Raw genomic sequence first — 27,788 nt, 5'->3', positions numbered from 1 at the left:
ATATTATTTATTTTTATATTTAAGTTGTTCAATTAACTTTTAAAAAGATATATATATATAATTTTGTGGATGAAAACAAAAGAATAATAAAATAGTTAAAATAAGTTCTTACATTTATTATTTACAATTCTATATATATTTTTATTTTAAAATACATATTTATTTGAACAAAGTTTTTTAAAATTACTATTTTATTCTTTAGATTTATTAACAATTTGGAGTTAAACCAGTAGCAATACTAAAATAAGAAATAGAGGATATTGTTTAAACCCAATATAATATTTTGAACCAATACCAATATTATGTTAATCTTGAGTTTTTAATGTTGGTTCCCAGTTCTATACTATAGTATAATTTAATTGCTTATATTTTAATTTCATTTAAGCTTTCAAAATATTAAGAAAGAATACTTCTTTTAATGGTTATTTTATGATACCCATGATTTAATATTCCAGTATTAAAGTAATGTTTAAAGTAATAATATATTAATTCAGATTTATATCTTCATATGATTTTTAAGTTTGAACTGCTGGACATTGAGGTTGAAATATTTGTGCTGGGACATAATTTACATTTACAAAGTGTAAACTTACTTCTTTATTGGGTAAAATATGTTTCAAATTGGGGCCAGGGAAGGGTTGAATCATCTTTATCTGAAGAATTAAGCTGTATGGACATAATATTCTTATAATAAAATATAAAATAGAATAATAATATTATTATTAATATATACTTTAAATTTTGATTGAATAATAATTAGATTTAAATTCGACTGAAAATGTAACAACGAGAATTTAAAATAAAAATGAAGGGATGGTGGTTGATTTAAAAACTCGGCTTATAATATTTATATTAAAAATTAAATAAAAGTAATTTTATAGTATAATAAAATATGTTTTCAATTTTTTATTGCTTTTTAAGAAAGAATTTAAGAAACGAGTAACGTTTTGTGTTAGTTACTCATATAGAAGAAACGTACCTCTAGAAGAAGGAACCGAATGGCTTTTCGATGTTACTTTACAGCACTAATAAATACCAAACATATTTATTTTAAGAATAAAAATAATAGTAAAATTAAAACATAATATGATTTGTCTCAAATTCTAGACTGGCACCAGAATTATTTAAAATATTGGTTTTGTTATTGTTATGTTAATATCCAATTATAAAAATTATTTAAAAGACAAAAAAGTAAAAATTATGATTTGCAAGCAGCGTCTACATGACAGGATTTTCACTGGATGCAAACCCCCTTCAAAAAGCTATGCCTACCACCCTCCCCCCCCCCTTCTAAAAATTGTCATCTTCGGCGGCGATGTTTCCCTATTTTTAATTTTACCTTTTTAATTATAATAATACTCTAACAGAAAATTTAAAAAAAATAACTTAAATTATTTTATCTCTACTTCCAAACTACTATCGACATTTTGTGAATAAAGGAGTTACTTTTTAGATAATAAATTCAATTAAAACCCCCATCATTTACAATGAATTCATTATTATAGCATTATGAGCTTGCTGAAAATGTCTAAACCTTTTAAATTACATTTGTAAGGATAGCAGAAAGATTTATTTGGAAAATAATGTCTATGATTGTTTGCAATATATAGATTTGGTTGATGAACTGTTTTATAATAGGTCTAAAATAAAAGTATTAATTTTTACAGCAATAAATTTTGTCCTATTTGATCTCAAAATTTAATAGATAACCCTCCCAAAAATGTATCCTACCCCTATTAAAGCCGCCTTCCCCCCTCAAAAAATAGGATGCAAACTGCTCCTACCCCCCCCCCCCCCCTCCGTTCATGTAGACGCTGTTGGCAAGGTATGGATATATTATTGTTTATAAAATAATTTGCCCAGTCTATTATAATTTTTTACCCAGTGCCTGGATTGTTATAATTTTTTAAAAAATGTTTCGAGCCCGATCCGAATGCCGCGTTTTTGGGAGGGCCGGGCTCTCTTATCTAGAGTAATTATTGCATATTTTGAAAATATCTTACAAATACTGTGGAATATAAAGTGCATCATATTAGGCTAAGACCTAATTGTAGCGTAGAATAATTGAGCGTCTCAATGTTAATTTAAAAAAATGTTTTGAAAACTAAAACGTTTACACTCGATCTAGCTTTCAAAAGAAGCTTAGTTTTATCTAAACCTAATAAGTAAAATAAATATATGGTAAAATGTTGATTATAAATTAAGATAGAGAAATTAGAAAATTTGCGAAATCTAATTGTTAATATAAAAAAAAATCGTAAAATGCGTTTCAAATTTTCATTATGATCTGCTATTGGACGATTATTATTATTTTTTCTTTACACATTTTGTTATTTTACTAATCGAATCGTATTCATCTTTTACTTTAAAACAGGTAGATTGATATACTTTGCGAATTTGTCCTCAATACTTGAAATTGGGTACCATCAAACCTATATCTACTTTGCGCAACAAACTGGTATGATACTTTTTTAAAATATAATCAAGGATAAGCAAATGACTATACTAAATATAATATATAATACTCTGATGTTTCTTTCAAAAATACGATTTAGATTAGATTAAAAGTGTTATATTAAAATTTCGTTCGGTTTACAAGCTTATATTACATAATATAACATTATAAATTTTTAGATTAATTAAAATATATTCCTTATATTAATTTTCTCTGAAAATATTTAAATAATATTAAATAATATATGAAAAAATAGCGACTGCAAAAAATGTTTATTAATTTTATTTAATATAATAAATTAACACAGAATTTAATCGGAAAATATATACAATACAATATTTATTAATTAATTCTTTAATCACAAAATATTTTTCTAAAATAATTATATTAATCATCGTATGCAGCTTATTTTAATCCTGCAAATAAATGTAATTTCTCAACAACTGCCGAAGATGCAAATACCTTATTAAAACGAAGAAATCTTCTATACTTAAAATTGTGAAGTATTTTCCAGTTCTATATTTTGTTTTTGCCTAATATTTGTTCCAGTAATATATTGGCGTCATAATAGGAAAATGTTATCATGTTTAAAAATTATAGGAAATTCAAATCAAAATTGACCAAGAAAAAAGGATATCCAAATTAAAAGCAAAAGAAAATTAACCCCCCCCCCCTCCTCCTTAAATTTCAATAATGATCTTTTCACCTCCTCCCCCCCCCCTTCTCCCTTTTATTTCTCGGTATTAGATAGATACTCTGTTATTTATAATTTACTGCCTCTACTAGCTATTATTTAATTTAGGCACTTTTACTCAAATATTTATATTTACTTATAATTATCTGTCGAGAAGTGATATTAAGTGTCAATCTGTCTATTTTTAAATGAGACTGTAATCAACAGTTAATTCAAAATATTTTTGATAGATTTGAAATTCTTGGATTTATTTATAATTAGACCATCCTATATTCAAATTTATGAGGATATTTTATTAGTATGCACAATACATAAATCTTAAATTCATCTTCAAATTATGTTTTTTTAAAGTATTTAATTAAAAGAATAATTTGTTAATGAAATTTTTGATATCAAATGAATCTACTCAGTCATTTTACTCTTCATATCTTGAGTTAGAGAAGATATTTTTGTTTTTATATAAAATTTGAGGCTTGTTTATTAATCTCCTCTTCCCCATTTAACTTGTAATTTATTTTTTCTCTTAAAATATCTACAAATTTAATTATCATTATCTAAATGTGTAACAACTTTTAGATTGTAATCACTTTTTATGAAAATTTTTTTTAACCTATTTACTCCTGTTTACACACTATTACTTTCTGATGGAATCTATTTCCTATAATTGGTGGGTGTTAATTATGTGGTTATTCATATTAGACAATATTCTCATTTTGGCATTCAATTACTAAGGATGTTCCACATTTAATTCTTTTAATATTTTGCCCTATATTTATCTGATATTATCATTTAATTTCCTTTTTAGAAAGGTACTTATCATTTTCTACTATTCTTTCATAAGCTCCTATAATTCTTTTATCATAAAAAATATTTAAAACCTGAACTTGTATTACCCTAAACCTAAAACATATAAATATTATTTTTGCTATATATATTTAGTGGACCACCTTTCCCACCTGTTTAGTAAAGTTCTGCATCTTGATGAAAACAGAGGTGGAAAGCTCAATGAACTCAACTTAAAAGGGATCGCTGACTTCATAAAGTCAGAATCATGTTTAAATATAATTGTTTTGACTGGTGCAGGGATTTCCACAGGTATTTTTTAGTCATGATCTTTTCCACTTTTGATAGAAATTTTTAAAATGAATATTTATTAATTAAAAACCAAAAAGTTAAATTAATTATATTTTTTTGATTATTATAGTATTTTAATCTAATTCTAATACATTTTAAAAAAATATACAAGTTTTGATAAGTTTGATTAATTTTTTTTATTTATTTTTTAAAATTAAAGGATAACAGGTATTTTTGTATTTCCCATCATTTTTGCCAAAAAAATGTTCCATTTTTGCCAAATTAAATTTTATATAAAATCAATTATAATATCTTTATATATTAAACTTTTATAATAAGCTGCTGGGATACCTGATTTTCGGAGTTCTGGGTCTGGTTTATATGATAATTTAACAGAATATGATTTGCCTTATCCTGAAGCAATATTTGATATCAGTTATTTCAAGGTAATTTTTTAAAATAATATTTAAGATATTATAAATTCCATTTTTATTCCTCATCTATTTTGAACTTGGTGATCAGATTTTTTTTTAGATGTACATTGATTATATATAAATAAATAAATAAAACTAATGCCTCCAACTTTGATACTCATTGAGATTTGGACTATAAATGGCTTGGAAATGTGAAATTTTTGATAAAATTCATCAAAAAAATAGTTTTTCTGGCTGTTTATGGAAATAAGCTTTTCAGACCTAAATTCAGGGTGTTGAATTTAACCAAATCGCAAAGACAAACAAAATTAACTTATAAATTTCTGAACCATAGCCATATCATTATAATATATTTTGAAGGGAGAGAATTAAACCATTATAAATATTGTCAGTGATTTTAACTAGTTTCAAAACACTTTTTGAAATCATGATTATTAATGATTAGCCTAATTTAATTTATTTTTAAAAGAAATTATGCAAATTTATATTTCATTTTTGTTGGGGTAATTAATTAGTTTATAAATGTTGTGTTGTTTAAGTTTCTAAAATCTTTTTATCAATTTTTGAGTCAATTAATAAAATATTTTTAAAATTAGTTCAAAAAAACCAAAACGGAACTTAACTGTTAATATTAAATTTAAAACAGGAATGGAACTGAACTCTTATATTCTTTCTTAAATTGGTAAAACCCAGTGCCCTTAACGTTATTTTTAAAATCAATGTCGTTATTATTGTGTTACTGTCTGTTAAAAGGAACATTGTTACGTATCTCGTTATTTTCCAACAGAAAGAAACATGTTACGTTTGCTTTAAAAATGAAGTAATTGTAATATATTAATATTTGCTCTTTATTATTATGCACATTCATTTAAATATTATATTGTACATATTTATATAGTTTACTTTATTATGTTCTTTTAAAATATTTATATAACTTACTTTATACGTTCATTTAGACAATCCCTTTTTACATATTTATATAAAATACCTTACACGTTCATTTGAATATTCTATTATATATTTTATTTACGGAGGTAAATAATCTTTATATTATTTTTTTGTGCAAACAATTGATTATTATACAGTCAAAAATGTATTTATTTGAAAGATTCCGATTCATTCATCGTTATTAGCGCATCCACCCTTTCTAGATAAAATAGCAGCTACACTTAGACTCTCTCAAATCCCATCTGATTGGGTTAAAAATTGGGGGTAACTTAAGAGAGAAGTTCATACACAATTTTTGGGCAGGCTGCAGTTACTTGTGCATGCAAGAGGTAAAGCCACTTACTTAAACACCCAGAAAATAAAAAGATAAAAGACCAATAAGAATTGGCACAATCAATGGGATTGAAACTATTATGTATTAAATTGTTGTTTTTTTTGTATTTTTTGTAAAATGTTTATTTTCATTATTATATATTATCAGATGAATTTGAATAACAAAAGATATAATATTACACAACAAGAATGGCACAGTCAATAAAATGTCTAATGGATTCAAACCTTTGTTACAAAGATTGGTACTACTTATTTAGAAAATTTAAAAACACATAACCAAGATTAACATCATCACAAGAATCCTTGTTATTTACATCAATATAAAAATCTATTTCACACAGTTGAATATTTTGTTTAAAAACAATGTCTAGCCTGTTTTATTGAATTTTATCCTTATTTGTTTGACAGTTATAATTATCAGCTTATAAAATAAAATCATATTTATTTAAATGGGGGTAAATTAAATACCTGTATATCTGTTGTAAATCTCTTTAAATTTATCCATTAACTTGGATATATCAATATCATAATCAACAGATATTGATTTAAAATAGTCTACTTTATCCAATATTGTGGTTATTATTGCATCATCGGCCTTAAATTATAATAGCCCAACAATTTATCATATGCTACTTTGAAACTATTGTTAAAGGATTTATGGAAACCAGGCTTTTCATTTTTTAGGTATTCAAGAATTAAGTAGGATAAATTCTCCCCACATACCATATTTGTAGTTTCATATAAAGGCAATAAGATAGCATTAATTTTTATAAGATCCTCCCATTGCTCCTATATGTTACAAAGTATTATATTATTACCAAATTATAAATTTTAGTTTACCTCTGATATTTGTTGAATTTTAATATTCGTTATTCATTAACTAATTTTGTTATAGCAGGCTTTAACAATAAGCCCCTTTCAATCATTTGGTAGATGCTATTCCACCTTATTTCATAATCAAATTTTGGTTTTAAAAAATTTAGAGGAGGATGTAGTGAACTACATGTATTTTTTAATAAATTTAATTTTTTACGAGAATTACGAATCATTCTAATTTTATGTCTCTTAATTTTAAAATTGAGGATCTAAAATTTTTAAAATTTCTTTGGATATTAAATTAATTACATGGGCAAAGCATCGGATGTGCCCTATAATGTATCAATAAATGTTTTATTATTAGTTACATTATCTAAAGTTATATTAAAAAATTTATCCTTCCAAATTATAATTTTTAATTATTTTAACAAAGGCTTTAAATATATTTTCACCTGAATATGCGTCATTTATTGGAATGACTTTCAAAATTATGTTATTTATTTTAAAATTATCATCAATAAAATGGGTTGTTAGCCCTAAAAAGGAACCTGTGTTGGGCTAGCCCAAATGTCAGATGAAAAATTAATCTGACTTTTATTTTGGATATTATTTCCTTTACCAACTGTTCTTTTTCTGCAAATGTATTATACATATGCAATTTAAGAGTATTGGAGCATATTGATTTTACAGAACAATCAAGATCATTTGAATTAACAATTTAAAAAGTATATTATTATTTATAAATAATTTTAGTAAGTTATCTTTAAACTAATTTTTTAGATTAAGAAATTGGTGATATAGGCTTTAAAAAAATATCGATTTTATTACTTATTTCTGAGGTGTGAATGAAATGAATTATAATGATTAATGAGAGGGGTTACGTTTTGCATCTACATTTTATAATGCTCCTATAATGATTGAAAGCGGCCTTTTCACCTTCTTTATTGATTTGATATTGATCCCATATGGTTAGGGCTATACCGATCCACATATTTTCACCGATCCGATATTGACTTAACCGATCCGATATTTGTATTGATTTTTCACCCCGTGAAATTATAATTCCGCAGATAACGCATTTTGCAAAATTATCTTTGTCTTTTGTAAAATATTTCCATAATTCAGATACCATATTTTAAAATATTCTTTATTTAAGGTATAAATAATAAAATTGGCGTTATTATAAAGATTTAAAATAAATAAATTTTGGGTGTTCCTTTCTATTTTTATAAAAAAACTTTTAAAATACTAAGAATCTATTTAAAAAAATAAATTAAATTTGTGCATTTGCATTGTTTAAAAAAAATTATTTAGAAGATATTATTAATGTAAAATAAATATACATAAAATAATAAAAAAAAGAAGTAAAAATATCGGATCGTTTTTTACAGATATCGGCCCGATCCGATATTTTTGGAAAACGCTAAATATCGGTGCCTATCCGATATTTAATATAGGATCGGCCTTACATATGATCGCTCTTTTTTGTGAAGAAATTTTGTCAACTTCAACATCAGGCATAAGTATTTCATCAGAAGCATTCTCCTCTAACATAATTAGGCGCTAACAATAATTTATTATAGAGATGTAATATATTTTTATATACCTTTGCAGGTCATCAAATAGAAATGACAAATGTTAGATTTATTAAAAGCAATTTATTAAATATTACGAATAATTCGTTTATTCGAATCGAATAAATGATTATTCGTATTCGGATAAAACAAATAATTTATCATTCGTATTCGTAATTATTCGAATCGAATATTTGATTTGAATAGGCCTAATAGATGGTAAAACAATTATACGTCATACTGATCAATTAAGGAAAAGAACCGAAAATATATTAACTGAAGAATTCGAATTAAAAGAGGAACCCGAAGTAGAAGAGAGAACCGAAGAGAGAGTAAACAAAGAGGACATAATAAACAATAACTATGAAATGAATCTAAAGGAGATACAAGTCAGGATCGTTATTCGTAAAGAATACGAACTAAGCCAAATAGATTGGGGATAAATGATATGTATTAAATTGTTGTTTTGTTATTTTTATATTTTTTATAAAATTTATTTTTATTATTATATATTATCAGATGAATTTGAATAACAGAAAAGATATTTTATTACACTATTGAAACCATTTCATCAAATGTTTATAAAAATTAATTCTTTCTTAAAGTTAAAGTTATTACATTATCAAAGTTATATAAAGTATTTATTCTTCACACCATGCAGGTACATACCGGGAGGAGGGCAAAAAATTCAAATGCCGGTTAAAATATTTTTCAAAAATATTACTGATTTCTACATATCAAACTGAATCTGTACAAAAATTCCGTGAATCTTAAATATAATAGCCTACCCTCTTAAAAGATATATTGAGGCAAATGGCTCTCATCCTGGTTATATAGGCATTTATCGATGAGAAAGTAGCGAGTGGATAATCCATATTCCGCAGGTGGTTTCAGCGTCTACATGAGCGGGAGGGGTAGGAACAGTTTGCATCCTATTTTTTGAGAGGGGTAGGGGGTAGGCTGCTTTAATGGTGGTAAGATAAATTTTTTGGGGGGTTATCTATTAAATTTCCAAATAAAACTTTCTGCTATCATTTCAGCAAGCTCATAATGCCATAATAATTAATTCATTGTAAAGAGGTTTTAACTGAATTTATTATCTAAAAAATATTATTTATACAAAATATCGATAGTTGGTAGTAGAGATAGATTAATTTAAGTTATCCTTTATAAATTCTATGAAAAGAGTATCAATAAATTTAAAAGGTAAAAGTAATAATAAGGACAACGCCGCCGAAGGCGGTCATTTTTTTACGGGGGTAGGCAAAGGTTTTTGAAGGGGGTTTGCATCCAGTGAAAATCCTGTCATGTAGACGCTGGGTGGTTTTACATAAATACTTAAGGCGTATGTTGGTGGAAATGATTATGATTTATCTGACTCCACATCATATCATTAAGAAGGAAACTATGTTCTATGGGAGATCCTGTAGTTGTCCAGTTATCACAAAAAATATTATACATATAAAAGGGAAATTAAAACTATATTAATGTTTGAATTAAAATGCAAAGGCATAAAATTCAATTAAACATACTAGATAAAATGATGAGATCTCGTAATAAGTTATGCGAGAATACAATTTAGCTTTATGGTTCCTGAGAGTTCCTCTAGTATCTAGATTGCATTTTGTCATCGCTTGATAATCGGAGTGCTCAATTGACATTTTTGAAAAAAAAGAGTTAACCTTATAAATGGTAGATGTTATGATTATCCTGTGCTAAGCAAGATTTGGATAAAAATATTAAATTTTGACAGTTATATCGATACTTTTGCCTAACATTAAATATTTTTATATTAGGGTACTTAACTTAAATATTCAGTCATTATAATACTCCAGTGACTTAAAGATGGATAGAAGCAGGGATTTCTACTATAAGGGGGGAGGGGTAAATAAAATTAAAGGAAGAGGTGGGGGTTAGTTTTGATTTGAATTTTTTTTTTTGATAATTTGATTTGTTAGAGGAAGGAGGGGGGAGGGTGTTGTCATTATATTTAATTAATAAAATAATCTATGCTCCTTAATTTTAGTATTAAAATTTTACCTATATATTTTAAATTTTTCAATTATCCTTCTATAATATTAAGATATTATTAATTTTAGTAATTAATTTAGGAATTAACGCAGTATCCCAAATTTTCTTTCAATTTCATCAATTGGTTTAGCAAGAATAATGATTTGAAACTTAAAAATCGATTACAATTTGAATTAAAATACATTTGGAGCACTCCAATATTCGAGCGACGATATAGCTTTATCCAATCTACTTAATAGCTATCTGGCTTACTGCCGTTAACTTTATTACATTTTATAAGCCTTGTGTTACATTGAATTATTTTCAATTGTCATATTTAGGTCTTTCCGTATTCATAATTACAATAATTCGAATGTGCTTTGGGGATATTATATAATTACTGTTAAATTTAACCTCGCTTTAAAAAAAGAGATAATGTTATTTATGTAACTATAGGTGCTTTTTCTCAACCAATGGATAACATATATTATTAAATATCGATGTAATCGATTTATATTTATTTGTTTTCATACCCATATCAATATATTATATTAAAAAATGTACCCCCCCCACCCCACTCATGACCTAGATTCGAGAGCGTGGATTAATAAAACTCAATTAGAGCACAGATTAATAATACTCAGCAATTCATTTGATAAACTTGAATTTGGAAACAAAATAATTTAATAGCAAAAATTTTTGAGCCATTTAGTGTTTCTTCTGAGAAATTAAATTTAAAAAAATCTGAGAAAATCATTACTTTGTAAAATCGTCTCTGATTCTAAAAAAAATATTTGCGAAATTCAGCGTAAATTCTTAACTTGTATTTTTTGATTTCTAAGCAAAAAATTTTGAGCGTTTCAGTTTTTATACTTTTCGAAATAATAGAAATATATATTTAATCATAATATAATTTTATTTTCTTTAGAAAAATCCTGAACCATTTTTCAAATTAGCTAAGCTTATATGGCCCCTGGAGCTCAAAGTAATTATAATTTTTTGTTTTGTTATTGAAAATTTAATATAGCCTACTATCGCCCATTATTTCATAAAGTTACTTAACGATAAAAATTTGCTACTTCGAAACTACACTCAAGTAAAAACCTCAATTTATTTAGTTTTATAATAAAATTGATTTGGAAAAGCTAATCTTAAACATTACTCCATGGATGGGTTTTACGAAGTGAATTCACAAGTGTAACCCCTAATTTTTGACTCCTTTTGCGGTTTTCTATAGCATCTTTACTTCCTCTGGGTGTTATATTTTGACTTATATTATATTGACTTACCAATGCGCTACATTCAGAGATTCACCGATACTCATATGGTATCGGCGGACACCCAAAATAAAAAAAAAGCATAAATAAAATTCATCATTAATATTTTTTAAAATTTATTTCATTTATAATTAAATTCATAAAGTTAAATTTAAAAAAAATAGAGAATAAAAATTAACACCTTTTTTTTATCAGTTTAAAAAGTTGTATATAATTTCTCTTTTTTTTTATAAATTCATAGCATAATGTCAACTAAAATATTATCAATTTTGAATAGCGGGCGCTTGTATTTTTAAAATTTAAAGTATAGATCGATATTCACCGATAGTATGCATATCAGCTACATCTACCTATGTTATTGTGTTCCTTTTTTTTAGTATAAGTTAAACATTATCTCAACTAATACATATTTATTGGAGATTCTAACCTTTATTATTTACTCCCTGAAATGTTAAAATCTCCGAACTTGACCGGAGCCTTTAAAAAGGTCTGTGAGGAGGTTTGAACCTTTTGATATTCCATCTCTCTTAAAAACTAATAATAATCAGTTTGGGCTGTTAGTTAAGTATCTAAAATATTTTTGTATATTTCTATTTGAGGGTATCAGCTGCCCAAGTAATGTATAGAAATGTTCTCAGCCATAAAGTTTATTCTTCATTCTTATAGATATAATTTGAAAGATGAGAATTTTTAAAAAATTTAATTGTTTATACGGCTCAATACTATTTTTTAAAAAATAATGATAAAACTTAATATTTTTTTTCCAAACATCTAATACGCTTGTATGTGGAAAGGTTCAAATCGAACCGATAATATTATTTTTTATTAACGCAACCATGAACCGATATTCGTTATCTTCTGAATCCCTGATTCCTTAACAATTTTTTCTATCTCGAAAAATGGTATGTCTATAGTTTATGCTATTTGTCACGGTAATTTTCAAGCTTTATTAATTTATTTTTTACCGTAGGGAATAGTAAACTTTCATTTTAAGAAATAAAAAGTTGTGAAGGTTATTAAAATTTTGTGAGTTATTTGTCATTTTTTCGGATTATATCTGTCCAATAATGTAATTGTTGGTGCCAAATTCGTTGCTATTTAACATTAGTGTTAAACGGCTCGATTTAACCGATTCTAAGTTGACCTAATGAGATCATTTATAGAGAGGCTTACACTTTTATAGGATTTGTTTTTTTTAAACAATCCTTCATATTATATCTTTTTTTTGGTTCATAGTATAATCAAAACTGCCTATAAGTTTTCCATTCCAAACCAATATAATTTCTTTCAAAATATACTCAATTTACTTTTGAAAATTGAAAAACAATTATCTTTATTGTTTAATTATATTTCAAGATATAAATATTGTCTCATCCATCATGGATTTTATTGTTACAGATGGCACATTCATAAAGATATTACGTTTATTTGGGAGTTAGTTTAAATGATGAAATTTGCTTAATCTTTTTTAAAACTTAAATCTCCCTTTAAAAATTTTAGGCTTATTCAATTTTCTATAAATAATTTCAAGCCAAAAAATAAATTCTGCTATTGTAAAGGGGATCTGAAAGAGTGAAAAAGTCATCCTTCTGCTAAAATAAAGTCAATAGATTTGAAATATTTTAAAATTTTATGCAACTAGCAAATGTTAAAATCTTACGAAGCGACTTTCCTAAAATATAACAGGTGAATCTAAGTGATTAGTTCCAAATCTCTTACTTTATTTTATCTCAAAAATGAACCAATCTATAATTCTATTTTAGAGTTAATAAATAAGAGTACCTGAATACTCCCAAACTTAAATCAGACGTCAATCCATCCACTCTTACCTTTAATGATAAGTAAATTGTAAGCTGAGATAAATGGCTCCAACCTAAAAAAAAACTCGTTTTTACTATGCACTAATCGAAATTTTATTTCGGTTATTGTCTCTTTAAATTTATATAATTTATTATTTACCATTTATATAACATAGAATATAGATACGCTTGAACATTTAGCTGGGATATCTGCTGACAAAATTATCGAAGCTCATGGTACATTTAAGACTTCACATTGTTTAACCTGCAAAAAGGAATACGGCTATGAATGGTTAAGGTCCAAAATTTGCGATGAAGATACTAATTCGGTAACTGATAATTTAATTGATCAATATTGTCAAGCTAATGAAGAAAGAGAGAATTTATCGGATAAAAAATCATCACGTAAGGATATAAATCATTTGCAGCAAATTAATATAAAAAAGGACAGTGCTTTAGCAAAAAGAAATCGTAGAATATCACCTAGAAAATATAAGAAAGTATATTTTTGTAATTAAATTGTCAATTATATTGTATGAATTTTATCTCAAAGTTTTAAACATAACTACCTTCAATATTTTGAGAAAAATGGCTTTAAAAGTCAAAAAAAAATGTGCAAGATCTTAATATAAAACAAGTGAATTTTTTAAATTTTCTCCTTTTTCTGGATTGATTTTTATTACTTTCCTTTCATCTATTTTATTAAATCTATTTATTTTATTGGATAATTTTACTACAAAAATGTTATATTGTGAGAGAATTTATTTATTTTAGGGGATCGCCCACAAAACATAATTCGATTTAAATTAGAAGATACAAGAAAACATTTTACCCTTGACAATACTAATGCATGGAATAAATTTTTAGGGGGTGTCTTTTTTGTAAAGATTGCAATTGCAAATATAATATTTTTTAAATTGTACATCATTGGATATTTTACTTAAAACGAATGATTCGATTCACATTTTGTGGATAACAAAATTATTTAAATCGAGTAAGGATAATATATTTGAAGATCAAACTTGTTTTAATTATAGGGACATTATTGATAAGCCATGCCTTGAATTATTGGAAAAGATATAATTATAAAAGGAACCAATTTAATTTCTTGTCTGGTAGATCAACCAATATAAACGATAAGAAAATGTGGATTTAAAGATGACTTACATGTGTTGTATTTTATAAAAAAAGCCTTTAATAATGTTCTCGCGAACTTATTTGGTGGAAGCTTCAGAAATAATTAATGTTTATATTAGACTTATTAAAGATGTGTTAGTTTTGATTAATTATACAACGCACATTCGAGACATGTGTGGAACGTCATTTGATTTACCCATAGAGATTATGTTAATCAAGGCTCTGCATTATCACCTTAATTTTTATCACAGTTGTATTTAGTGAATCACTATCCTTATGCAAAGATGTTTACTGACCATATAATACTATGAATGCATAGTAAGGTAATGATGGGTGATTGGTTGAATAAATGAGCAAATAATGGAATTTTTTATTGTTTTATTAATTGATATTTTTTTATCGAGAACCAGAGCTCCTTTTCCTGCATAGATCTTTATTTGTTTTTTTATCCGGGTATGCAATTTTAGAATCGAGTGATATTATTATTTCTATACTAGTGGCTCTTATATTCTCATGATATTCGCAACTTACTTACCAATGGCAGATTTTTATAGTATAAAGAAATTAATTATTATTTGATGAAATTTAATTTACGTGATACGTGACAAAGAACGTTTTTCGCCCTCTAGTTGTGGATACAACAGAGCTACTTTAGGTTTTCCAATCCATTTAACTGAACAAATTAAAATAGGGATAGTTTGTGGGCAAGCCGCACGCACTTGTACGCGTAATATTCCAAGGACTATTACTTAAACGTCTGTGGGCTGATGGGGAATGGTCAAAAATAAGCACAGCCCTCACCCATAAAATGCTTATGTACTTAATTACTTTAAAGGCAAAGGAAGGACCTATTTTAATCACAAGGTACATTAAATATATGGTAATAAATTTAAAAGCAAATAATGAATGAAAAGGAAAAATAAGTCAGAGAAAGAATGAGAAGGTAACTAAGAGTGGAGAAAAATCAGAGAAAATGTAGTGAAAGTAAATGAAAGGAAAAAAACAAAAATAATCTGTTTCTAGGAGAAGTTTATTGGAGATTTAAATAATTTAATTTGATTTTCAGCAGTTTCTTTATTGACCTCTTATTTTTATTCAACTTTAGGAACTGTTTCTTGTTTAAGCTTAAATCCATTATATCCTTTATTGCCATGTAGAACCATAATGTCTTAAACTTCCCATATGTTTTGCCATTGAAGGAATATAACCAATTAATGGCGTCGAGGACCAGGCTATTATTAGTATGATTTCTCAGGATATGAGGGAAGAAGGTAAGACGCTTCTTTTTTAAGGTCACGTGTACTTGAGTGTTGTTTGACCTCTTCCAAAGGTTATCATTTGAGATAATGTTAAGGTAAAAAATGTCATTTATTATTCTTAGACATTTGTTAATGAGCATCTGTAGTCTCCTGGTGTCTGTCTTTGTTATCTCCCATATATCACCACCGTAAAGGAGAATTGGAATGATAGTGGAATTGAAGATTCGTAGCCTAGTGAAAACCGATATCTCCCTAGATTTCCACAGTTTGAAATATTTATAGAAAGCAGCTCTTTTTTGAATTCGGATTTTTAGTTCATCTTTGCAGCTACCTCTATTAACTATGTTTACCCCAAGATATTTGTAGGGGACACCACCTTAACCATCTTTCCCCCTACTACCCAATCACCCAGAGGGGGTGCATGAGACGATGGCATAATTACAGCCTTATCATATTTTATATTCAATCCGACCTTTAAACTGAAGGAATTTAGAATCAAGACCATATTTTGGGCCTCCAAGCTTCTAGCAATCATCACCAAGTGGTCCGCGTAACAAATCACCCTGTTCTCTAAAAACCACGACTGATTGGATCCAAGTTCCAAAAGATTTGCAGCCCCCAACGAATCGATAATTATTTTATATTCATAACTATATTAAACAGCAGCGGGGAGGCGACACATCCTTGCTTTACTCCTTTTTTTGTTCTAAAGGGAGGAGAAACTTATAAACGAGGTAAAAAGATTACTATATTGCGTCTTAAGAATCCTAATGATATTTGCGTCTATGCCGCATCTCGCTAAGATTGCCCACAAAGTATCATGAATAACGTTGTCAAAAGCACGCTTGAAATCAATGAAGATAAAGTAAAACGGTAATTTATACTTCTCGCACTTCTGTATTATAATCTTCAATGCCAATATTGGTTCGTTGATATTCCTATATGGGCTATAGGCGCAGATGAATTTAGATAGGAGATTTGGTGTGGAAGCGAGGATGCGCTTTTTTAGAAGGATCATAAATACCTTGGACACAATAGATGTAAGAGCAATGGCTCTATAATTCTTAAATTTGATAGGGTTCGGGATTTTGGGGAAGTTGTAAAGAATGGTCATATTCCAATCTGCTGGCATTCTCCCTGTGAGCCAAATCTTATTGAACAGCCTCAGCAAGAGCTGAGAGACCTCTCTGCTTTCAAATGTTCCCCTAAGATATTATCTGGACCTGGAGATTTATTATTCCTAAGTTTATTTATCGCATTAGCTATTTCAGCCACAGAAGAATTAGCGTCAGATGGTTCAACGCTATGGCTAGAGGATGGTATTAAGATTCATCTATGGGAGAGTCTTAAATATTTTTGCATTACAGAAACGTTTGAGCTTTTTGTAGGCATCGAATGTTCTGTTTTCCTTCATATCTCTGTCAATCTTGAAAGCTTTTTTTTGCGATGTAGATCCTTTTGTCCCTCCTAAGGAGTCTATGGATTGTAGCCCAGAGGTCACCATCACGTCTTTCATGTGACTTGAGTTCCGCTATCAAGAGAACAGTGTCTTCGGATAGCTATTCATGCCTTGGGGGAGAACTATTAATGTTGGGGAGATCATGCAGGCTCCAAATAAAATACTCTTAAAGGACGACCAACATGTTTCTGTAGAATCAGATTCCGATGTAACATGGTATAATGTCATCCTATCTCTTAAGCTTTGACCTAGGAGCAGCTTTACTTCTGGTCGTTGTAGGTATTTAGCATTTATTGTCCAGGGAGGATATCTGGGCTGATTAGAAGTGGGGAACCGTTGAGAGTTGCCCCATAAATTCCTTATGAGGATGTTCGCTTTAAGTAGTTTATAATCTGAAATATTTATGTTCCGCATTGCTTTCACGTCAGTAAACCAACCTGTTGGAAATGAAAAAATCGATTTGAGAAATAGTGTTATTCCTCCTATAAGTTAGAGTATTGCTTTCACTGTGAAAGAAGGTGTTCTCAATTTTAAGGTTTAAACTCTTGCACAACTCCAAAAGTTTCCTACGTCATCACGGTTTAGTTGTGGAATGGCCGCATTCCCAATTACTCCATCTGTTATGAAGGACTCCTCCTTCCCAATCCTGATATTCAAGTCCCCCAAGATTATCAAATTACGGCTCATAGGAAGAGAGCATACCATGTTTTCAAGGTCGTCTAAGAGGGAGAGCCTATCACTTCTGCTAGGAGGGGCATAGACATTTATTAGGATCGTTCGTTTGAAACAAGTATTTAGATACAGCAGGCCACACCTTTCAGAAATGGGTACAATACAAATTTATGTACTCTCTTACTAATTAGGAAGGCAACCCCTGACCAATCATTCAAAGTAGTGCTTGAACCATTCAGTATAAAGTTACTAAAATTGGCCATATTGTTGTCTTTAGAGTGGGTTTATTGTATCGCGATTACATCCATTTTCTCTTCAGCCATTAGCCTAACAAGAATCGTTAACTTGCTTTTTAAGCCATTTATGTTAAGCGAAGACAAGAGTAAGTTTCCCTTAAAACCTATTGGACGCTACCAAAAATTCATACAGATAATAGTAATTTATTTATAATTTACTTTTACTTTGATATTTAAATATGCTATACTTAGTATTATGTTTTAAATAAAGAAAATACCAGAAGAAAGATGTCTATACGATAGTTTTTCCAAATAACCACGCTAGCAGAGTAAGACAATCGAAAAAACATTGTGAAAGAGTTTCCAGGTAGGACTAAATTAATATAAAAAACCTACAAGTTGGAAGAGAAGATGAGGCCACCTAAAAAAAACTTAAAAATAGAGAAAAACAAATAAAAACGAAATGGAAAGATAAAAAAACAATTTAAATAAAGAAAAATAAAGTTTGAAACTGTATAGAGAAATATTTATTTCCATATCTCTGCGCACACTTGGAATACGAGTTGACATAGACATTATAATAGAAAAAGATTTAACATTTGAAAGGAAGTAAAATTCAGCTTACATATAAAAATAAAAAGTAAAAACTTTACAAAATTATTGTTTACGAGAAGTCTATGGAAAAGGAATAATAAAATAAAATAAAATAAGACAAATAAAATAAAAAGATCAGTATAGCTGCCAGTAAAACAAAAAAGGGCTATTAGGGAAATAATATATTATTACTATTGTTCTTAGGAGACTAATAGTGATAATCATTACAAATGTTTGAAAAATGTTTTTTTAGGCCAAAATTAATAAAATTTGATTTAAAAAAATATGAATATCTTTATTATTTTTAATCTACTCCTTAATTGTGTATAGTGAAGAGGTCCAAAGACTCAACAAGAAATTATATAGCTCAGAAAATATGAATTAATAGACTTCCTGAGTAGGTTATAAGTTAAGGAGAAAAAATTTTGTACTAAAAAAAAATATTTAATCAGGGTTGCCAGGTCAAAATTTTCAAATTGCGGGAGAAATATGAAAATTGCTGTAGAATTATAAAAATTGCTAAAAAAAAAATTTTCGGCCGGGATTTTGAATTATCCGCTTATTATTTTTTATAATTATTTTATATAAATACAAAGTCGATAACTATTTTTCAAAATAAAATAACATCTTGATTTATTAAAATATATTAATTTATAAAAAAAAACCAACAATTTTTTTTAAATATAAAAGAATGTAAACAAGATAAAATTTTATAAAAAAAAAGGATTTTAATTTTACAATTAAAAATATATTTTATGCGAATGTCCCTCAAAACGACCGCAATTGGAAATCTACCGTGTGTGTATATACATTATAGGGATAGGCGCTTAATTATCACGTATCATGTTGAAATACGTAATAAGGTACTCCAAAAATAAGAAATAATACAGATGCAACTACAGTTGCGGAATTGTAATCACTTATCTTGTAGTACAACATTCACAGAGATACTTATCATCACAATGTTGGTAGAATCTTTTTCCCATAATATTTAACGACTCTAATATAAATGAAAACTATACCTGTAGAACAAAAATGAGCAAGGCTATCATCAATGTTTTAGGACCTAAATCTAGGAGGTCAATTCTTGATGATTTGAAAGATGGGCATACATATGCAATTCTAACAGATGCATCTAATAAGGGAAATATTAAAATATTTTCCTTGATCCTCGGCTATTTCAACAAAATTAAGGTCGTTTCAATAAAACTATTAAATTTTTTCCCCTCAAATAGTGAAAAATCCAAAGACATAGCTAACCATATAATGGTAAATATAGCAGATTCGAGATTATCAATAAATTGCATGTCAGCTTTCTGATCTGATAATGCCTCAGTGAATTTGTAAAAACAGATTGTATTTACAGAATTGAGTCAGCACAATGTTGGTTGCGATATGTTCCTATTACCCGCCATCGATAGAATTTTAAAATTTTATAAACCTTTAAAAAAATATTTCTTAAATAAAAATTATAAAAGCTGTCCTAACATTTTGAAAAATTTTTCCAATAATGAATGACAGAGATATATTTAGGAATGATTTTACATGTAAGAAATCTACTACATGCTGTTAATGTGTAGTTGCAATCAGAAGAATCTTAACAAAGATTCACAAAATTATGCTCAGATGTGTTCATCTTTACAGTTAATAATTAACAATAAATTTTATGGCGCCATTGCTAAAACTTAATTATATTTTATTTGAGACTTAAATAATAAAACTGTTTACCGTCGTTATTGAGATATTTATAAAATTCCTGGCATGGCATATTATATATTTGCTCGGCCTCTAATGTTGTTAAAGCAATCCGATTTCTCTCCTTTTTCCAGGCAGTCCTCATTAGGCCAAAAATGCGCTCGGATGAGGCATTATAATGAGATAAGGAGAAGACATACTCGCATATTTTTTCTAAGCATGGGGATTTATCCTTATTACGAAAAAATTCTACCCATTTCTCCTCTGATTTTAGACCATCTAACTTTAAGTATTTTGGCGAATCATAAAAAATAGAGAGAATTACAATCTCCTCAAACAAATAAAAAATAGAGAGAATTACAATCTCCTCAAACAATACATCAATGTCTTTCGGTATTTTTAATATATTTATCAAATTATAAAAACCATCAATTGATGGTTTCTGTTCCAAGGTAAGGTCTATTTATACATTTGTAAATAGTTATTAAAATCAAATTTTGATTGTAAATATTTTAAAATTGTCATAATAAAAATATCTGCTTCATTTAAAAATGTATTAATTAGAGTATCATTTGAACATTTTAATATAATATTTTTAGCTAAAGCGCCATAAAATTTATTATCAATTTTTAACTGTAGAGATGAACAGAGCTGTAGCATGATTTTATGAATCTTTTTTAATAAATAATATTCTGATTGCAACTGAATATTAACTGCATGAAGTAGATTTCCTACATGTGAATCAGTGTTGTTAAAATAGCGCGCTACTTTTTTCAGTAGCGGTAGCTTTAGCTGGCTACTTTTTTTAGAAAATAGCGATAGCGGTAGCTCGCTACTTCGCTACTTTCAATTTTACATAATAAATACATCTAAAAATTATTAAAATATATTTTTTATTAAATCAAAAATTATAATCATTTTATTTTATTTTATTTTGAAATTTATATTTAAAAATATACATTATAAATCTAGTTAGCATTATAAATCTAGTTATTAAAAATGTGTGAGATTGTTGAAGATAGTGAAATTTCTTTAGAAAATGAGAAAAATATAGATTATCCTTTCTTAAAATTCAAAAAATACTTTAATCTTGAAGAAAAAATTACTACTGGATATCGGTTTCGATGCAAAATTTTGCCAACCACTGGTAGACTCTATGCTAAAAGGCATTAAGAAAAGGTCAAAACTTTATTTTTATTTTCTATTATACAGTTATATAAAATGAATGATTTATTGCTTGATTAGCCATAATTTAAATTGGCTTAATTTACAACTCAATCTATAATATTAATACAAAATTAATATATTATTAATTACCTTGTGTATAATAATTATATTTTTTAAATCTTTATTTCATAATTTAATGCTATTTTAATATTTTTTTATAAATAAATTTAAATTTTGAAAATTAAATAGGTATTTTTCTTATTTTATAATTAATACAATCGCTTTATATAAATTAGATTTCCAGATCTGTATGATGATGATAATGTAATAGCTGCTATTAGTTTCAAGTTAAATTGGCTATACATTAATTTGACTGAATCTAAATGGCAACTTGATAGGCTGATGGTAACATTAAAAAATGCCATGCCTAACCACGATACTAATACTATAGCAAGATCGAAACCGCGGCCTTCCATAGACGATTTTTTTAAAATAACTAATAATAATATTATTGAACCTCTAGATTATTTTTTTAAATCTAAAAATACTCATTTAAATATCTTTGATGATTTTTTTCATATAAAAAGTGTGTTTATTAAATTAAATACTGCGTTGCCCTCTATGCTGAACGATTATTTAGTATGGCAAAGCTTATACTTTCTATCGTCGCTCTAGACTTGGGGATGACAGTACAAAATGTTTTATTATAAAGTGCAATATTAAATAAATTATATATATATATATATGTGTCAAATTATAGTCATGTTTTTATACCAATATTGTATTTGTGGGAATAAAGTTATGTAAAAAAAATCAAAATAGCGTAAAAAGTAGCTAATAGAGCGCTACTTTTAAAAGTAGCGTTTAACAACATTGATGTGAACCGAATCCCAAATATGCTTCTGCCATTTCATATCTAAAAATTTTTCCAAATTTAGGACAGCTTTTAAAATCTTTATAAGAAGTGTTTTTTTAAGGGTTTGTAAAATTTTAAAATTCTATCGATGGCAGGTATTAATGACAACCACCTGATAGGTATATATCGCAACAACTCACATTATTTCAAGTCAGACCGCTTCACCAACTCTTTAAATTCATTAACTCTTTTAGTTGATGAACTAAATTCGTTAAAACATTTCTTCACAATTATTTCGACCACAGATAGTACATTTATTGCCTTCTTGCAAGTATTATGTAGTATATGGCATATACAGCCAATTGGTATTAATTCATTATTGTGCTGCCTCAATTCGGTAACTTTGGTTTTTGCCAAAATTTACAGATGCATTATCAGCGCAGAAAGCTGACATGCAAATCATTTATATTTACCATTATGTGGCTAGCTACATTGTTGGATTTTTCACTATCCGAGAAAAAAATTTTAACAGTTGTATTGAAATGTTCTTATTCTTGTTGAAATAGCGAAGGATCGAGGGAAAAGTTTTAATATTTCCCTTATTAGATGCATCTGTATGAATTGCATATGGATGCCCATCTTTCAAATCATCTAGAATTGACCTCTAGGATTCAGGTACTAAAACACTTGTGATAGCCTTGCTAATCTGCCACAAGTAAGGTTTGCACTTATTTTGGAGTCGTTAAATATCATGAGAAAAAGATATGACCCACATTGTGATGATATAGCTCTGTGAATGTTGAACTACATGATAGATGTATATGATTTCCACAAATGTAGTTGCATCTGTATTATTTATTATTTGAGAATATTTTTGTATTGCAATAGATGTTGATATACTCCCCTGTACTGACTTATATGAATGAAATGATGTTGATTTATTATTGGATAAAAATAAAACAGGATAGAAAGAAATTTACAAACTAGACATGTTTTTCGAATAAATATTTAAAATTTATTTTAAAAATTTAAAAATAATCATTTAATATCTCTCAAAATTATTATTTATATATTAAAAATGTTAAAATACTAAAAAAAAAAAGGAAATTGCGGGAGAAATTTGAAAATTGCAGGAGAAAATTAAAAATTGCGGTAGATTTTTGCTGGGAATTTCTAATTGCGGTAGTTTTGCGGGAGTTTCCCTCTGATAAGGGGAGACGTGGCAACCCTGTATTTAATATTAAATTAAACTAAGAATAAATTAAAGAAAGTTGCTCTATGCAAAGAGATTTTTGTTTATTTATTATTATAAAATGATTGATATTTACAATATTGACCGGAAATTCATCAAAATGATAGCAAAAATAATATCAAAATGGTAGCTATAATAAAATAAAGAAAATAATGTAAATTTAGTAATAAAAAAAAGATGGAGGGCCTGATTTAAATTATTAAAATGGTAGCAAAAATTAAAATAAGGGGGATATAAATTAGTAAGATGATAGCAAAAATAAAATAAGGGGGATAGTAATATTTTTAATAAGCATCTTGGTAAAAGGGGGATTTAAAAAAATGAAGTATTTTAAGGAGGGTGAAAGGGACAAGAGAATAGATAAATTCAGGTTTAAAGATATAATGTCTAAACAAAAATGACTAGAAATAATCAAATGCATGGTAAACTAATCCTAAATATATATCATACATTATTACAATTATATGCTAAGATTTAAGGTCCTATAGAGTGTTTAGGTTTAAGGGGATGCAGACAAAACTAGTCTCAAAAACCTAATGCAAATGAGATAATTTCTAGTACAAAGGTTTAATGCATAAGCACAAAATGATAATGATATATCTTATGTAAATTGAATATCTTTCACACAAGTTTCCATTAAAAGCATAAATATGAAAATATATACATGAAAATAAAGCATAAATATGAAAATAAGTAATGATAACCTGGAATACATCAAAATAATATACATGAAAAATAAGTGATAACCTGGAATACATCAAAATAAATACATGATAACCTGGATCTTGATTTTTCAGCATACATTAAGGTCAGTTTATCTAAGATCATTAAAAGAATCTAAACCACAATTTATACTATCATATAAATTCTTATGCACAAGTTTACATCTACATTTAAATTCTTTCAATCTTGCCACAATCAAATTTTCTTCAAATTGCATATTAATCTCATTTCAATTAGTCCTAAGATCCAACTAGTGTTTTTAAACGGCTTGATTTGAGTCAATTTTTAAAAACAGCTAACACAATCGCCCATAAGATGAATTATTATTTGAATATTTTAACATTGGAGCATATGATTCTATAATAATAAATCAATATTTGACATATCAATAAGATAGATTGTTTCCCTGACTATGGGTTTTCATGTAAAGCAATAATGTCCATTTTCTCATCTGTCATAAGTTTCAATAAAATAGCAAGTTTATCTCGTAGACCGTTTATATTCAAGGAAGATATAAGTAATTGTGCTTTAAGTTTATTAATGTCTCTGCTAAATTTTGTTGACTTGAGTTCAAGGATTCGCAAGTATTGACGAATAAAATCTTTTTTTCAAATTACATCATTTCAAAAGTTCGTGCAAATTAATAATAGGATAAAAGTATATATAGATTAGAAAGGCAGGAATTTAAATTGTTATTGAGCTTTAAAGCAGTGAAAGCTACTCAGATAGAAATGGATAAAAATTTAATTTATAAAAATGCTTTAAATATTAATATATTCATTTTATCAAAAAAAGAGTATAGTACCTAAATGTGAGACTTGTACAACAGCTCCTGGTTTGAACGGCGTGGTTAAACCGGATATAGTATTTTTTGGCGAATCTCTGCCTGCAAAATTTTTTAGCTGTGTTAGGCACGATTTTCCTTTATGTGATTTACTTATAATCATGGGCACTTCTCTTGTAGTTCAACCCTTCGCCTCTTTAATCGATTAGTAAAATCATTTTTTATTTTACTGAATTCATAATAATATTAATTATATTTTAATTTTACTATAGTTATAAATTAACTTACAATATTTAAACTATCTATTTAATAGGCATTCATCCACACTTGAAATGATTTAATCACATAAATAGAAGAAAAATAATCAAAATATCTAGAATCTTTAATACATTTATTTATATATTTATTCCGAATATTCTTTAGTGTCTCTCGCAATACTCCTAGATTACTAATTAATAAAGAAAGGCCGGATCATGTATTTTCCATAACCCAATTTTTGGGATTATCTAAAGGAATGGACTTCGATATTCATCACAAAAATGCCAGGTTTAATATATCTTTTGTTTATACAATAATTTGAAAATAACATTTTGTTTTCAATTTTTTTTAAACAAATATTTTTATAGATATTAAATTTAAATGTAACAGTATAATTGTCATTTAAAGTAGGCGTGACATTACTCTCCGTTAAAACGTATATTACACAAAATTAAGTAAATAATACAGCTGTGATATTTATATTTAACGTATTGCTGCCATCATGTTGTTACTATAAATGAGGCCTTTCTTAGAAATTTAAAAAAAAAGAAAGTAATGCCTATATATAATAATAACTAGATTTGAATTATGTGAAACACTATATTTCCAAAATATTACTTAATCATTTTTTTTAAATGGCAATAGAGATATATTTTGGAAGGGAACTTGCGATGATGGATGTCGGGAATTGATAAAGCATTTGGGATGGGATCAAGATCTAAATATCCTTTTAACCAAGGATGACCTCGGGAGAAAAAAGTTCTTGGACACGGTTCAGCCTTCAAAAAAATAAATCTGTCGTAATCATGAGGATTTTAATTAAATGATTAGTTGATTATAGTCTACTCTTATTTATTGATCCTTTTTTTAGTTGCGCCATGTTTGCTGCAATGGAATACCATTATTTATATAAAAATTATTTAATAAAAAATGGAATTTTTTTATAAAATTTATTTAATGTTATTCTATACCTATTTTACTTATTTAATGTTTAATAAATAAAAATTAATTAAATATGATTCTTCTCATATTATGTATAGTATTATTGAAATCCTCGATTTATTTGCATTTAAAATATGGTTAAATTAATATTTTCTCCAAAAAATATTACCTAAGACTTGAGATTTAGCTAAAAGAGGATCAAGCGTTTATATGCGAAATCGTGGCTTAGGTAATATTTGACTTAAATGTTCATTTATTCGTTTTTTTATAAACGCCTAAATTGAAGTTTTAAACGGCACTCACTATTTAATTGATTATATTGTTATTTTAGCTGTAAGCGTTACTTCAAAAAGAAACTTGTTACGTTTGAAAAAAGGAACGTATTGCAATTACTCGTTAATTTATTCGGGACCAAATTAGCGGGCTCCCCGAACGACGAGGTGGGGGCGATTTCAATATCGATCAATCAATAGGGATTTTCGGGGGTAAAGTAATGGGGAATCGGTTTTAATAGTGGTTTAACAATATATAAGAATCTAAGATCATGGTTGGGAATTAGGGGTTTTTAGTAAGGTGCAGTCTGTTGATTTGAATTATGTTATTCATCATTCTCGAAAATCAATGTGAATCGGTGGTTTTAGCAAGGCTTGGCTGGGGCTATACCACGGAGCAATACTTGGCTTCGAATTAAGTAATATCATTTATGGCATGCGATAAACAAAGTACAAGGGTGTCGTGGGAACCATGAGATTGGGTGGCTGAGGCTAAAATATGAATTAATAATGATATAGATTCAAACGTTAAATCAAGATGAATAAAATGATGATTGAGTATAGCATAATGGGCTAGTAAATATCGTGACCGAAAACTGCAAAAATTTGGGTAGGGGTAGATTTTGGAATGGGTTTCCAATGAATTTACTGTTATGTAGACGCTGCCTACATAATATTTTATTATTGTTAACATGTCCTTAATATATTTTTACCATCCATCAATTTTAATAAAAATGGTTAATTGGCAAAAGGACACCGAAGAACCTGATAAAAAATATCCCAATTTATCATTTCTATTAGTAAATTACAAGATCCTTACCTATTTGAAATTTTCAAGTTCTATTTAAACATTTAAATTTTTTTGATAAAATTGGACTATTTATTGCCTGTAGTGTCATTAAATCAGCCATATTAAAATCGAAAAAATTGCTAAGCTTTGCGACAAGAGTATATTTTTTTCATGGCTAAGATGATAGTTTTTTGTTTAAAAATTTTGTTTAGCCTTTTAGAGTTAGCTCAAAACCTTTTAACAATGGAGCTATTTAAAAACCTTGTTGGTGGTGAAAC

General features: G+C 27.4%; 1 protein-coding gene across 1 annotated transcript; it reads left to right on the top strand.

The window, feature by feature from the left end:
• Positions 1 to 3,321: 3,321 nt before the first annotated feature.
• LOC135922886 (NAD-dependent protein deacetylase sirtuin-2-like) lies at positions 3,322 to 26,400 on the top strand. Its single transcript, XM_065457393.1, has 9 exons — positions 3,322 to 3,447; positions 4,089 to 4,244; positions 4,563 to 4,669; positions 11,267 to 11,323; positions 11,366 to 11,434; positions 13,591 to 13,743; positions 25,260 to 25,456; positions 25,672 to 25,794; positions 26,152 to 26,400. Coding segments are annotated over exons 1-9 (1,011 nt in total). The 5' UTR covers positions 3,322 to 3,446; the 3' UTR covers positions 26,300 to 26,400.
• The last annotated feature ends 1,388 nt before the right edge of the window (positions 26,401 to 27,788 follow it).

Source organism: Gordionus sp. m RMFG-2023, chromosome 1 (genome assembly GCF_954871325.1).
Source record: "Gordionus sp. m RMFG-2023 chromosome 1, tfGorSpeb1-WG-v2, whole genome shotgun sequence".
NCBI classification, from domain to species: Eukaryota; Metazoa; Nematomorpha; class Gordioida; order Chordodea; family Parachordodidae; genus Gordionus; species Gordionus sp. m RMFG-2023.
This window is presented reverse-complemented; position numbering and strand designations above follow the sequence as displayed.

What these genes read in the sequence shown, in the direction of transcription:
- LOC135922886 (XM_065457393.1), top strand. An exon ending in TTGATATCAGTTATTTCAAG is followed by an intron (nt 4,670 to 11,266) that starts GTAATTTTTTAA and finishes TATTTTCTTTAG; the next exon opens with AAAAATCCTGAACCATTTTT. An exon ending in ATTCATCACAAAAATGCCAG is followed by an intron (nt 25,795 to 26,151) that starts GTTTAATATATC and finishes AAATGGCAATAG; the next exon opens with AGATATATTTTGGAAGGGAA.